This window comes from Pteropus alecto, unplaced genomic scaffold (genome assembly GCF_000325575.1).
Source record: "Pteropus alecto unplaced genomic scaffold, ASM32557v1 scaffold61, whole genome shotgun sequence".
Taxonomy (NCBI): Eukaryota; Metazoa; Chordata; class Mammalia; order Chiroptera; family Pteropodidae; genus Pteropus; species Pteropus alecto.
Window position 1 is genome coordinate 19,020,492 of NW_006434835.1, and position 12,519 is coordinate 19,033,010.

Genomic DNA, 12,519 nt, shown 5'->3' on the forward strand with positions numbered 1-12,519 from the left:
GTGCTGGAACTAGAGGAAACACGAGGATGGTGAGAAAGCCCCCCACGTGCATGCATCCCAGCCATCAGAAGAGACCCACTGCCTTCCAGATCCCTCTCCACACACCAAAACAGCACTCGAGGCCCTAACAAGGAGGATGGTGCTTAAGTGAGCTCAAAATGCAATAGGGTTTAAGACTGTTATTTAATATAGATGCTAACACCACAATGAATGCAAAGAAATTTGACACACGGTTTTGCTTTATTAACTCTAACATCCTGGGCATCCTGGGTTTCTGGCTTCTATATAAAGAAGACTTCCATGAAAACTAGTGAGATTGTTCCAACACTGAATTACTTTTGGAGCCCAAAATCTCCTTCTGTCCTGAACATTTTGCAAAGCATCTTTAGACTGTCACAGCACTGTAGAGTTGGACTCCACTCATTCCCTCCATTTCGTCTTTCCAACAGAGCCCTGAAATTTCTTTTCATTGGAGGATAATAGGCCCTGATCATTTTCTTTTCATTTCAATATTTTCTTAGAGATAAAACAATAAATATAATGCAGTTCCTATTACTGGATGTCACATACATATTACATAATAAAAACCCCTTACTAAATAAATTTTCCCCGATACAGTTGAGCATGGGGATTCCATTTAGAATGGTTATGCAGCGTGAAATGATTATTTGTGAGCTCTGCCTTGGGGAAAAACAGGAAGAATGGGGGAGTTTCTTTTCAGGGGGTGGGGACAGGGCTAGGCTCAAAGATGAGACAGAAGATAGGCGACTGTCACACGTATGTAGCTGGAGGTTGGGTGGAACCTCCAAAGTGATTCTCGTGACATTAGCAGCACCAGTGGGTTTGGAGGCTGACTTGCCTGGGCCCTTCTGGCAAAAGCAATGATGAGATCAGTTTTTCTCCAGAGAGTCAGCACTGTGGCTGTGTGTGTGTGTGTGTATGCGCGTGCGTGCGCACACATGTGCACATGTGTTCGTGCACACGTGTGTAGGCATCATGCCCTATAATATCTAGAAGATAAGGTTTTCCATGCTTCCCTGCTCCCCTGTCCTCATTCCTCCCCTGGACCCTTGTGACCCTGTCCAGGCTCCTAATCCTTCCGAACAGACTTGCTCAGTGGCTGTGGAGGCATGATGGGAGGCTCTTGGTTCAGTGCTCAGAGGACCCCACAGTAAATTAACAGTAGCCACTAGTCACTGATCCCACACAGACCTGACCCTGCAGTCCTAGGGACAGGGCCCGTGCCTTTTCCTGGATCAAGTCCCCACTTCATTCTCCAGCTCAGGGAGCTGAAACACTGACATATTTCTTACACCTGAATGTCTCCCTTAAAGCCATTCCAGAAGCTCCATTTCCATGATTGGGGTGCCGGGGACCAAAATCTGATCCGAAACCCAGCTCTGTGGCTGGGCTACTGCTGTGACAAACCTGTTTGGTGCCCAGCTTTCTGAATATCCCTTGTTTGGCTTCTAAGTACTGGGACAGCCCTGGAAGGCCTGGAGGAGCTCCTCTAGACCTGTGAGCGTGCTACACTCACCACTGTCAGCTGTGGCTACACTCTGCTCCCTGCCTCCCACCGGTGGTCCCCAGGCACATGTGCCTCCCCCAGCAGCAACAGCACCAAAGAGCCTATATCCGGTTAAGGGGTCCGAGTGCCTGTGAGGTTTGGTTTTCCAAACTCCATCTGTCCTTCTCCATCCTTACTCATATTTTAAACCAGCCGTCACCAATGTTGAGACAGAATATCTCCTTAGGATGGGTGGCAATTTGGTCTTAAGAAGAGCAAGAGGATGTGCCTTGAAGTTGCATTCGCATAGCATGCATCCTGTTTAGGGCAGCGGCGAGCCATACCTGAGGGTCCACCTGTGAAGAAAAAGAAAGGCAGGTTCAGGAACCCAAACCAGTATACACAGGCAAGCAGGTCTCAGCAGCCTGGACCAGGTCCCTACATTCCTTCTTCCTGCATGGTCAGCCTGTTCCGTGGCACACCTGGAGATGAACAGGTACCGTTACTCACCCACTGTGTGGAGTCGTGAAAAAGGAAACTGCACCTGTTGTAGGGAGCATGAAGGGGAAGGTCACTGAGGAGGTGAATAAAGTGCCTGAGAGGAGGAGACTCTCCCTTTGTCAGCTCAGACAGCTGTGGTTACTTGTCACAGCAATGATGATAAAATTGGGATGAACAGTGAGGCATCGATGGGGATTGGGGGTAAGATAGAACCTGGACCAACGCTGGAGCTCCAATGAGATATAAACTTCTTTTATCCCATCAGACAATTGTAAAGTGCGATGGGAATTGTTCTAGGATCCCTGGTGTTTGTAGGGGTTGGATGTGTGCCTCTGAACGGGGAAATATCTACGTACCAGTCTTTCCATTGGGCAGATAGAAGCACCGAGGATGCAGCCCCTTTTTAAGCCACTCCATTGTCTGCAAAGCACTTTCATATAATGTGTTGGATTGTCACAGATTGTCACTATAAGCAGACACTGGGCTCCCTATTTTATGACTGTGGAAGCTGAAGCTCAGCAGTCTAAGTAGCCGAGGTAAGAATAGAGCAAACTGTGATGCTTCTTTTATGACTAAGACCCACTGTCAGACACTGTCTTCCACAGTTGGATTTCGGTTCTTTTCTACTGCTTCTCCTGGGCCCTACCTATGAGTAACAGACCACTTGATTTGCCCAGGCAGACTACTCTGCAGACCAGGAGTGAGCTGGAAGGGACGTAGAAAGTCAGCTTGGGGAGGAGCTTTGGGGTAAAGATGAAATGGATTGTCTACCCTTGTCCTTTTTCTCTGTCCTTGCCTCTTTGTACACCACCTATGTTCAGTTTGATGCAAGGTAGAGCCGTGCTCCCTAGAAGTTGGAGAGTTACAGACCCACACCAAGGCTGGAGCACCACACGTAGCTGGCATCTGGGCAGTGCTGGACTTACAAACACCATTAGAGCCCTGGAGACTTCTGAGAGCCTGGTTGCTGGCACAACCTTAGCCTGTTTCTCAGCTGAACTGTGAAAGAAACCCAAGTGTCTCATGAGGTATCAAGATCTGGACTTTTCTTGTGAAGTGTCTCATGAGGTATCAAGATCTGGACTTTTCTTTGGTGTTTAACTCAGTCAGGATCCTGCAAGATCCACTGGGATCTCCAGGGAGCCTGAGGAGGTCTTGGGTCTGAGTGCCCCTTTAGCAAAGTGGGCAGCTGAGAAATAATGCATGTCTGGCTCAAAAGTAGAAAAAAACAGATATGATTACAATCTTGCCAGGGCTCCTGAACTGCAAAGGCTTTGGGCAAATCAGTTAACACAAGGCTTCTGTGTTGTCCAGCTCTGGGGCACCAGACTCATAGATGACAATGCAAATAGCACCCTCAGGAATTGTGTGCTAGGGCATCCCTTACAGCTTCTCTGAGCTCGGTCTCTCCCGTCAGGAAAGGGAAGAGTTGGCTGAGATATTTTCAGTTGTCCTGTCTGGTACCCTACACTGTTCAGTCTTGGCTGTGTAGATCAGATACCTCAACTCCTTCTCAACACTTCCCAACTCTCTTCTTTTTGTTCTTCTCAGAGGGTGAGAACTTGAGGGACTCTGGGGATGAGTGTCCTCTCAGAAAGCACCTGAATCAGTTGGGATTCGTGGTTGGAAGCAATGGGAACCAACTCAGAGTAGGCTGAGCAGGAAGTCATTTATGGGAAGGCTAGCTCATAGAATCAATGGGACATCTAGAGAATGCAAGCTTAGAAAATGGGTAGGAACTAGATGAGATGGCTACACAGCTGGACGCCACCACAGGGTTTGTACCCATTGCTGCTGCCAGGCCCAAAGATTTGTTGCAAATAACCCTTTGACAGTCCTATCTCTTTTAGTTACTTCCTCAAAGCCAAAGCCAAGAGGAACCAAGAGTGTGTATGTGTAACAGAGGGGCATGATGGAGCATCTCATTGGACAAACCTGGCTCACAAATCTTCCCCTTTGCATTTGAGGACTAGGGAGAAGGAATATTTGGCCTCTTTGCTGCAGTGGGAGACTAGATCCTCCCTTCTACCAAGGTTCCTCCACCATGTGGAAAGGATATTCAAGTGCATTGCGGTGATGAAAATAACAACTGTCCACTACTGCATCCTTAGGAGATGATCTTTGATAGTCTTAGCAGGGTTGAGGCATCTCAGAAATATTGTGCTAAACCCCAAAAATTTCTTTTCCATTGATTTTATGCAACTAGGAAGTGGAAATGTGCTCAGAGTGAGCAGAACCCAAAGGGCTCTCTTGCTTCTAGAGCCAGAATCATTTGTGTTTCTTTGACTTGTGAGCATCCCCAGAAAGGCAAGCGCCTAAGCCCTGCTGAGAGCCCTGGACCCGGGACCTTCTGGCATGAAGCACGGCCCCATCACCTCCCAGCTGTGTCTTGGGCAGGTCATTCTTGCTCTCTGAGCTTTGGCTTCCATATCCATAAAAGTGGAGATACTAAGGTTTTTGAGTAAATGAATGTGAACATGCTTGGAACTCTGAAGTACTATATCACTGTGAGGCCTTCTTAGAAGAGTGAACTACAGCCAGCACGCTGGACTGTTCCGCCATGACAGTGAAGTACTCAGGAGCCCTGGCTATCTGTAAATGGGTTAAGATCCCTGTGTAAACACTGCCTTAGCCTCAGTGGGCAGAAACTGAGATTATTCTAGAGATGCTGTAATCAGAGCTGCAGCCATAGAGGTGATGGGTATATCTGACCGCAGGCTTGGGAGACTCTGGTGTTCAGTCTCCAGCTCTGCCATTAACTCCGACTACGTCACCTCACCTTACTGAGTCTCAGTTTCTTCAAGTCTAATAAGAGGAGAGGCGATCCCAGCATTTGATAGTTGCATATCCTGGTTATACAAGTGAGTGCAGAGAGACTGTGGGGTATGTGATTTAAGAACCAATCACTTATCTTTGAGATGCGTTAAATTATTTGGGGAAGGAGAAAGGAGCAGAGGCATCAGTTTTCTTTTGTAACACTTTTCTTTTAAATGATATTTTCAAAAATAAATTCCCTGATTACCTACTCACAGTTGGGGTGTGTGCAGGCTTGTGGGCGGGGGATGACCCCTCAGGAGCTGAAAAGCTGGTTGGGAGGCTAGGTGGGGAGGAAAACCGGGCCTGGGATGAGTAGCCAAGCAGATGTTTGCAAGCCAACCACAGAGTGATGATTGGATTCTAGTCTAAACAAGAGAAAAGATACTTCCTAGCTCTATATCCAGAATTATTTTTTTCTCAAACTTCTCCCAAAGTTTAGACAATCATTCTCAAACTTTCACGTCTATAGGAATCACCTGGGGAGCTGATTACAATGCAGATTTTCAGAGTCTGTCCACGGAAATTCAGATCCAGAAGGTTTGGGGTGGTCTAAGGAATCTCTGTATTGTTGCAACTGGCCTTGGATCAGACTATTTTAAGCACTGAGTTATTAGAGCCTGCAGCATACCAGGAAATGCTGACAAGTGACACAGGCAGGAGGTGTGTTGCATTGTAACTTGGTCAAGTCTAATCTCTTCTGTCTCAGATTTTCCTGCAAATTTACAGAGCTGGACCAGATGAACTCTATAGCCCCTCTGGGTTTTATCTCCAAGGCTGTGGTTTAATGAATTCTCCCCGCTTGCTTGGCAGCTCTTTTCCCGCAAGTTATACACAAATGTCCTGAACGGGCAAGCCCCGAAGCAGGCTCTCTTACCTTGAACACATGGAAGTTTAGTGGAAATTTCTCATTTTCTGCCTTTAAATTTTGTGGCATAACATTGAAGGACACGATGACATTGTTGCTTTCCGTGCTCTCTGGCACAGAGAAGATGTACTGTGTGTCCCTCTGAAGTCCTTCTGCAAGAGAAAGAACTGTCACCAGAGCTCAGCTCAGCTCCTGGGACTCCTGGATGAGGCCATGTCCAGCTCAGAGACCCCTGGTGGCTTGGGTTAGAAACTGGATTGGGAGACCGAAGGCCTGGGTCTCAGTCCCCACAGTTACTAGCTGTGGAACAAGCGTCTTTATTTTGTGAGCCTCGGTCTCTTCCTTTTAAAAACAAGGAGGGGGGCATATTCTCCACTTGGTGAAAATGGTTCCTAAACTGTAAAGTCGAATACTATTTTTATAGTAGTAAGCGGAATTTCAGAGTCCTCGGGTATGCATGAGCTTATGTATTGGTAATAACATCAGAGCCTTGAAATGATGTCAATCCCCCAAACACCAATGGAGACAGGAAAATAGGCAGAGAGATGGTGGTTCGTAACACTCTACCATCCAAGCATGGGCATCAAAGCCAGAGCAAGAAAGAGAATAAATGTGAAAACCGTTAGGTTCAGATGCATGAAGAAATGAAGAGAAGTCAGGATAGAGATGAATTAATACACATCGGAAGGCTTAGGGCATAATTGGAAAACTGTGAAAGAGGGATGGGGAGGCAGAAGGTTATCACTGCCACAGGCTTTTGTGAGGGTTGAACAAAATGATACAGTAAGTGAATTAGCAGCACCTAGCACGTGCTTGCGTGCTGGTTCTCTTCTCTTCCTTGTAAGGAATTACTAAAAATGGCCAACATATAATTTAGATTAGTCTGTTGATGTGCACTATATCCAGAGAAGAGGCCTTTGGCCCCACAGCAGGACAGGTACAGTTCAGGAAGGTGAATCAGCAAACCCGAGTGACTCAGAAGTTTCTTAGAGTCCGACCATGGCCTCCTGGTGACAAGGTTCTCAGACCAGCAGAATGAACAGGAGGTTAAAGAAAAGGAACACCCTGGAAGATAGGGTCATTTAAGCAAACTATTCTAGATAAGCAGAGGGAATGACATGTCTGGGTGCAAACACACACACACAAGCACACACATATACACATGTTGTTTACACAGCCTCTCCTATCAAGGATGTGTAATCACTCTCAGGCTCATCTTTACAGAGAGCTATTTCACTCATCCACGTCACAAATAGGGAGTAGGAAATGCAGTGAGAATATGCGACTCTCCTAAAATCACAACCAACAAGATTCATTTCAGGAGTTCCCAAAGACAGATTCTGAGGACCTACCTCTCTTAGCACACTGTTGCAGGACACACCAAACAAGGGGGCAGACATATTCTCCCTTATGTCTGGGTGGTGCTTGTGGCTTCAAGGGGCAGACGGGGATTACTAATCACACTGTTTCTAGGTGGGGAGGCTGAGGACAGAGACCAGCTATATTCCCAGAGTCACGAAGCCAGTATGTGCAAGGACAAGCGTTAACGCAGACTCTGACTTTTGCTCAGTGTTCTTTCTACCCCCAGGTAACTATTGAAGAGCAGTGAGCCTGTTCTACTCCTGGGAGCTGGGTGGAATTTAGCAGAAGGCCAGAGGGAGGGCAAGAAAAGGCAGGGGATGCACATTTGAGATTCCCCTGCCAACCCCCACCAACAACCATTTCCTCTGGAGAAGTATAGCTGTCCCTTTAGGCTGAAAAATTCCTTTCCTTACAACTTTGGGCTGATGGTCCAGAATCAAGGGCCGTTGAGACCTGAAGCCAGGACAGGGCTAGGGCTGGCAGCTTCCTGTCTGACAGAATAATTACCAATATCATAACTACCTGCAGTGTTTCCTGGAATCACGCGGTTCTTAAACATCATTTGGGACCATCTTTCGTGGGGCATGTTTTTGTGGTCCAGGTTGATTGGAAATTGGTTACATATATACAAGCAGGAGAAATTCTCTTGGAAATCATGACATGACATCCTGTTAAAAATAGATACACATCATTTAATGACCACAGTTTTTTTTTCCCCTGGGGGGGAGGTTCCCATCACTTTACTGTACTTTTGTCTGTCAGCTACAGTATCCATTAACTTACCACTGTCCTACCCAAAGATCAGCCCCTCATTCTGGTTCATCTGTCATCAAGGGCAGAGTCAAATTCTGGGTTCACTTGTCAACTGGTGAAAATAATTAACCATTATTTTCTCAACCCACTGATCAAACTGTGAGCCCTCCCATGGCCAGCAGGGTGACTGCCAGTCTCTCTGCCATGGGTCTTACATGCTGTGAGGAAAACCGCCTTTCCCTAGGGTCCTTTGCCAATTTCTTTGCTGAGGTCTTTATCAGAACAAAATGCATTCGACACACGTAAAATCTCACCTCATGCTGTGATTAAAGTGGAGATTTGGGAAATATTTTTCCTTCTAATTTACATTTGTCCCTCTGATTCTTAATTACTTAGACCCAGCCTCCTTTCCCCACATGCTAAGTTTTATTTAAATATGTCATTAAGTAAACCAGTCAACCCCTCAGAAAAATGTCCACCATATCCTTTCAGATGTGAGCGTATGGTCAGAAATGTGTTTTCAAAACATCTAGTCCTACATAGCTGCTGGGCAATGACACTAATGTCTCACCTAGAACTCTAGAATCAGGGCTGGAATATGAACACTGAGCTGAGTTGCTCTTTTGGAATTCATGCCAGAGGTACGCTATGGAGCTCCGGGGCCCAAAAAGAAGCCTAGAAGATACAGGCATGATAATCATACATCCTAGTTCCCAGGAAACAGTTGTTTTCAAAGCTTTGGCCATTATCGTTTTCTGGAAGTTTCAATATTTCAGAGCTGAAATCTTCACAGAAAGAGAGAGCACACAAGTAATTTCCAGTTCAAAGCTTTTGTGTCTTGGTGGAGAGAAAAGCCTCCTTCTATATAGGACTACATTGGGGTAATGTGTTCCAGAAGTTAGTCCTAGTCTCTGCAAAGCTAATCTCTAGTCTCTCAAAAGTTTAGGGAAAGGGGTAGGGATTGAGGATTTGGGCAATAGTTAAAGATTTAAAATATAATTTTAAAAGAAGTGTAAATACCAAAATTCGCCGTTGTCCTTATTCTGATATAGCTGGCTTTTCCGTTGGTCGTGAATTTCCTGCCACTCTGAAGACCTGAGTGTGGACAGACAGAGACCATAGTGTGAGATCTTCAGAGTGTTTTATCTCAACCACATGTGGCCCAGGAGGGGCCCTTTGCTCAGGCCTCCATTAGCTCCTAGGTCCAAGTAGAGAGTGCCATTCTACCTAGTAACAGGATTCAGTCATTCTCTACATGCCGATGGCTTCCAGGCTATGCCAAGCCTGGTTCTCTTTCCTGAGCTTTAGATGGATACTTGCCGTGGTCCATCCTACATCTCCACCAGAGGCCCAGTGACCACAAATCAACCCGTCTCAATCTGTATTCATTCTCTCACTCCTCCTGTTGCCCGAGTGAGAACATGAGAGTCTCTCTCTCTCTCACGCACCCCACATCCAAACAATCACCAAATGTTGATGATTCCACCTCCTAAACTCCCCTCAAAGCCATCTGCTTATTTCCATCCCTACAGTTGTTTCCCTAGTTCAGGAACTCTCATCTCCTTCGTGGACTTCTAACTGATCTCCCCAAACTCAGCCCTGCCTGCTTTCCCATCCATTCTCCACGCTGCCATTAAAATGACCTTCCCACAACAGAAATCTGATTATGGCATTCTCTGCTTAAAACACATTGACCCTTTGACTCTCAGGATGAAGTGCAAACTCCTGAAACAGAACCTTGGCTTCTGCCTACCTCTCCAGCTTCACCTGAGCAATTCCCTGTTTCCTCACCCCACGCCCACCCTTGAATTCTACGTTCCAGCAAAAATGAGTATTCATTTTCTTAAAAACACCTGCCCCTCCCCTCCCTCTACCACCTCTTGGCCCCCTACCTGAGGCTCCCTCTGCCTGGAATACTTTTCCTCCTTTCAGTCCCATAACCCGATAACTTTCACTCATCTTTCCTCCCATCAGGCATTTCTGCTGGAAAACTTTGTCCTCCTCTGACACTCCCACTTCGCCTCCAGAGTCAGCGTCCCTCTTGGGAGGCCCCTGGCACCCTATGCCACTCCTGTCTCAGCACTTGGTACCTGGTGTTACTAGTGCTTGTCCACTTCTTGCTGTCTCTCACTAGATTCCAAGTTCCATGAGATCAATGAACCTCGCTCACTATGATAATGATATCGTCACAGGGGTTTAACACAATGCCTTGGCACATAGTAGGTATGCAATGAACTTTTGCTTGCTTAACTGATAATTAAAATTGTGCACTTCATTGGGGGTAATGTGTTCCAGAAGCTAGTCCTAGGGTCTGTGGTGAGGGAGGAGACCCTCACAGCCTGCTGCTTAAAGTGGAGGCGTGCTCAGAGGCAGCAGCCCCAGAGGCACAGAAGTGTAATGAGATCTTTCTCTGCCAGTGGCTTCCATAGAGAGCCTGGGTCACGTCTGCGCCGGGAGAGCCAGGCAGGAACCACCCCTCAGGCTCTTGGCTGCAGGCTGAGCCAGTCAGATGTACTGTTGTAAAATGGCAATTTTATAATTAAGCGATAATTACATTTTCTGCAGTGTGTAAGGGAAAATAAATGTAGTGTAAATCAATACGCTATCGATTCATGCAAGTTTGCCTTTAAGTGTGTGCGACTGAAATTTCAATTATGGCTAAGATGAGACCATCCGGCTCTCTCCATCCATCCCCATTCTTTAAAAAGTAGGGAGGAAATCGACCCCCTGCATGGAGACAGTGATTATGTGGCCCTGTTGCTTCCTTCTTCTAGCTTGGTTTCTGGTGGGAAATGGTGAATCTTAGTGCTCAGCCAAAATACCTGCTCCCGCGGTGTAGGTGCTGCCATATTCATCTCCCCGGTCCCTGCTTTGCATACATCTCTGCCCTGCTCAGAGGTCTTCACGAATCCCCAGGCCCAGAGGGTGCAAATCCAGACTTGTGAGCTGGCATTGGGCTCAGCCGCAGCTCCTCAGTTCCTTTGCCTCAGGCCCGCTTGTTGGCCCTGAACACATTATAAATGTTCCTGGCTCAGCACAGTGGCCTTCGCTTCCCCACCTACGTGATGATCTCTTACGAAGCGAGTCCTCCTTTTTTGGGAGGTTGAACTCAAGTTCAGTCCCATCCACGAAGCTTTCACTGAACATGCCAGCCCATTGGAGGCTCCTCTTTTCTGATCTCCAGTGTCACTTGTTGCCTTTATGGGTCACTTGATATTTAGCATGAGAGACTGGGCAAAACATCAACTCATGTGAATTTATACCCTGTTCTTCTACCCCAGGGGGAATGTGTCATTGACATTTGCCCCTCCTCTAGTCCTATACCCAATAGCCAACCCCGAACCAGGGATTCTAGCTAATCGTATCACCCCCTGGGCCATATTTGGCAGCTTGAGGTAATGACTGGGAAGGTGAACTGGAAAAGGCCAGAAGCGGTTAAGATTTACAGTGGAAAGAGCAAAGAGCACCCCTGGGAGGGAGAAAGAACAGAGGCGAGAGAAGAGGAGATAGGGTGACTAAGTGAAAACATTCTTCAGTGGTTCCCAGTTTTGCAAGTTCTTTCTCTTTCTGTGGAGGGGATTCAGCTGCCTGGTTGTCCAGGGTGCATCTGAGGTCACACCAGGTTTTCGCTGTGAATTCATTTTATTTGTTTCCTTCCTTGCCTTCCTGCCCTCCACCCTCATCGCAGTTCCATCTCCTATTTGCTGAGCGCCCACTCGTCAGGCTCACATCAGCTGTCGGGGCTCACGGAGGATCAGAGCGGTCCCTGCCACAGCCTAGCCTGGGCCACTGGGCCACATTCTGGGTGCTGCTTATCACTGCTTGTCAGGTCCTGTCCTCCCGGATGTCTGAATGCTTTGTATTTCCTCTTAGATCACATTCTCTATCCTACTCCCACCTTGTCCTCATATATTCCAGCTCCCCTGACCCCGCGCTCAGCAATGCTGCTGTGGTCACCACTGATTTTGTGGATTTACACAGGTCCTCAGAGGAATGCCACGGGACTGAGCTCCACTAGCTGTCCAGAGGAGCAAATAACCTGTGACTGTCCCTCTGTCCCTCCCAGAACCACCATCTCATTCTCAGCAAGGGGGTTGGACCATGGACAAGTTCTCTTGGCAGCTGGGAAATGCCAGCCCAGCTCCCTGGGAACCTCTGACCACATAGTTAGGTCCCCATTGGTCAGCTGGGTCAGAGAGCAATTGCCAGGGACATGGCCAACAGGAACATCTGAGACCCCCTTAGCTCCATTCACTCCTACTCTGAACAAGGTGCTAATCCTGGCATCGGTCACACGTGAGAGGCCAGGTCAGTAGGGCAGGATGACGACCTAGCTGGACTGAATAAAAAGATCCAAATATTTTCCTTGGTTCCCCTAACTTCCCCCAAAATGAAGTCTTTTCTATCCTGAGGACATAGTGTCATCAGGAACAGAATCCCACAGAACCTGTTTATGGGATGAGGCACCTTCTCTCCAGCTCTCTGCCAGGTAGAACTTGGTTCTTGCCCTGCCCACTCCACTCCCCCCCGCCTTTTTTTAAATAATAATTCTGGGTATGTGGGTCCACAGCTCTTCTGTGACATTCTGGAGGACAGACGCTAGGGTCTCGTCATCTGTATATATGCCACGAGCACCCGCCTAACACAGTGTACTTAGTACAGAGAGTACACAGTTGATGTCTAATAGATGCTTGGTGAATGGCATCATGGGAGC

The 12,519-nt window shown here is 47.3% G+C and overlaps 1 protein-coding gene across 1 annotated transcript in view; it reads right to left on the reverse strand.

Moving 5' to 3' along the window:
* CAPN13 (calpain 13) overlaps window positions 1-12,519 on the reverse strand; it is a 51,264-nt gene that overhangs the window by 12,217 nt on the left and 26,528 nt on the right. The window contains exons 8-12 of the mRNA XM_025045794.1: window positions 8,826-8,900; window positions 7,575-7,720; window positions 5,700-5,842; window positions 4,515-4,600; window positions 1,852-1,863 (exon numbers count right to left, since the gene is read on the reverse strand). Of these exons, the coding sequence (XP_024901562.1) occupies window positions 1,852-1,863; window positions 4,515-4,600; window positions 5,700-5,842; window positions 7,575-7,720; window positions 8,826-8,900 (462 nt within the window). The remainder of the gene's footprint in view (window positions 1-1,851; window positions 1,864-4,514; window positions 4,601-5,699; window positions 5,843-7,574; window positions 7,721-8,825; window positions 8,901-12,519) is intronic.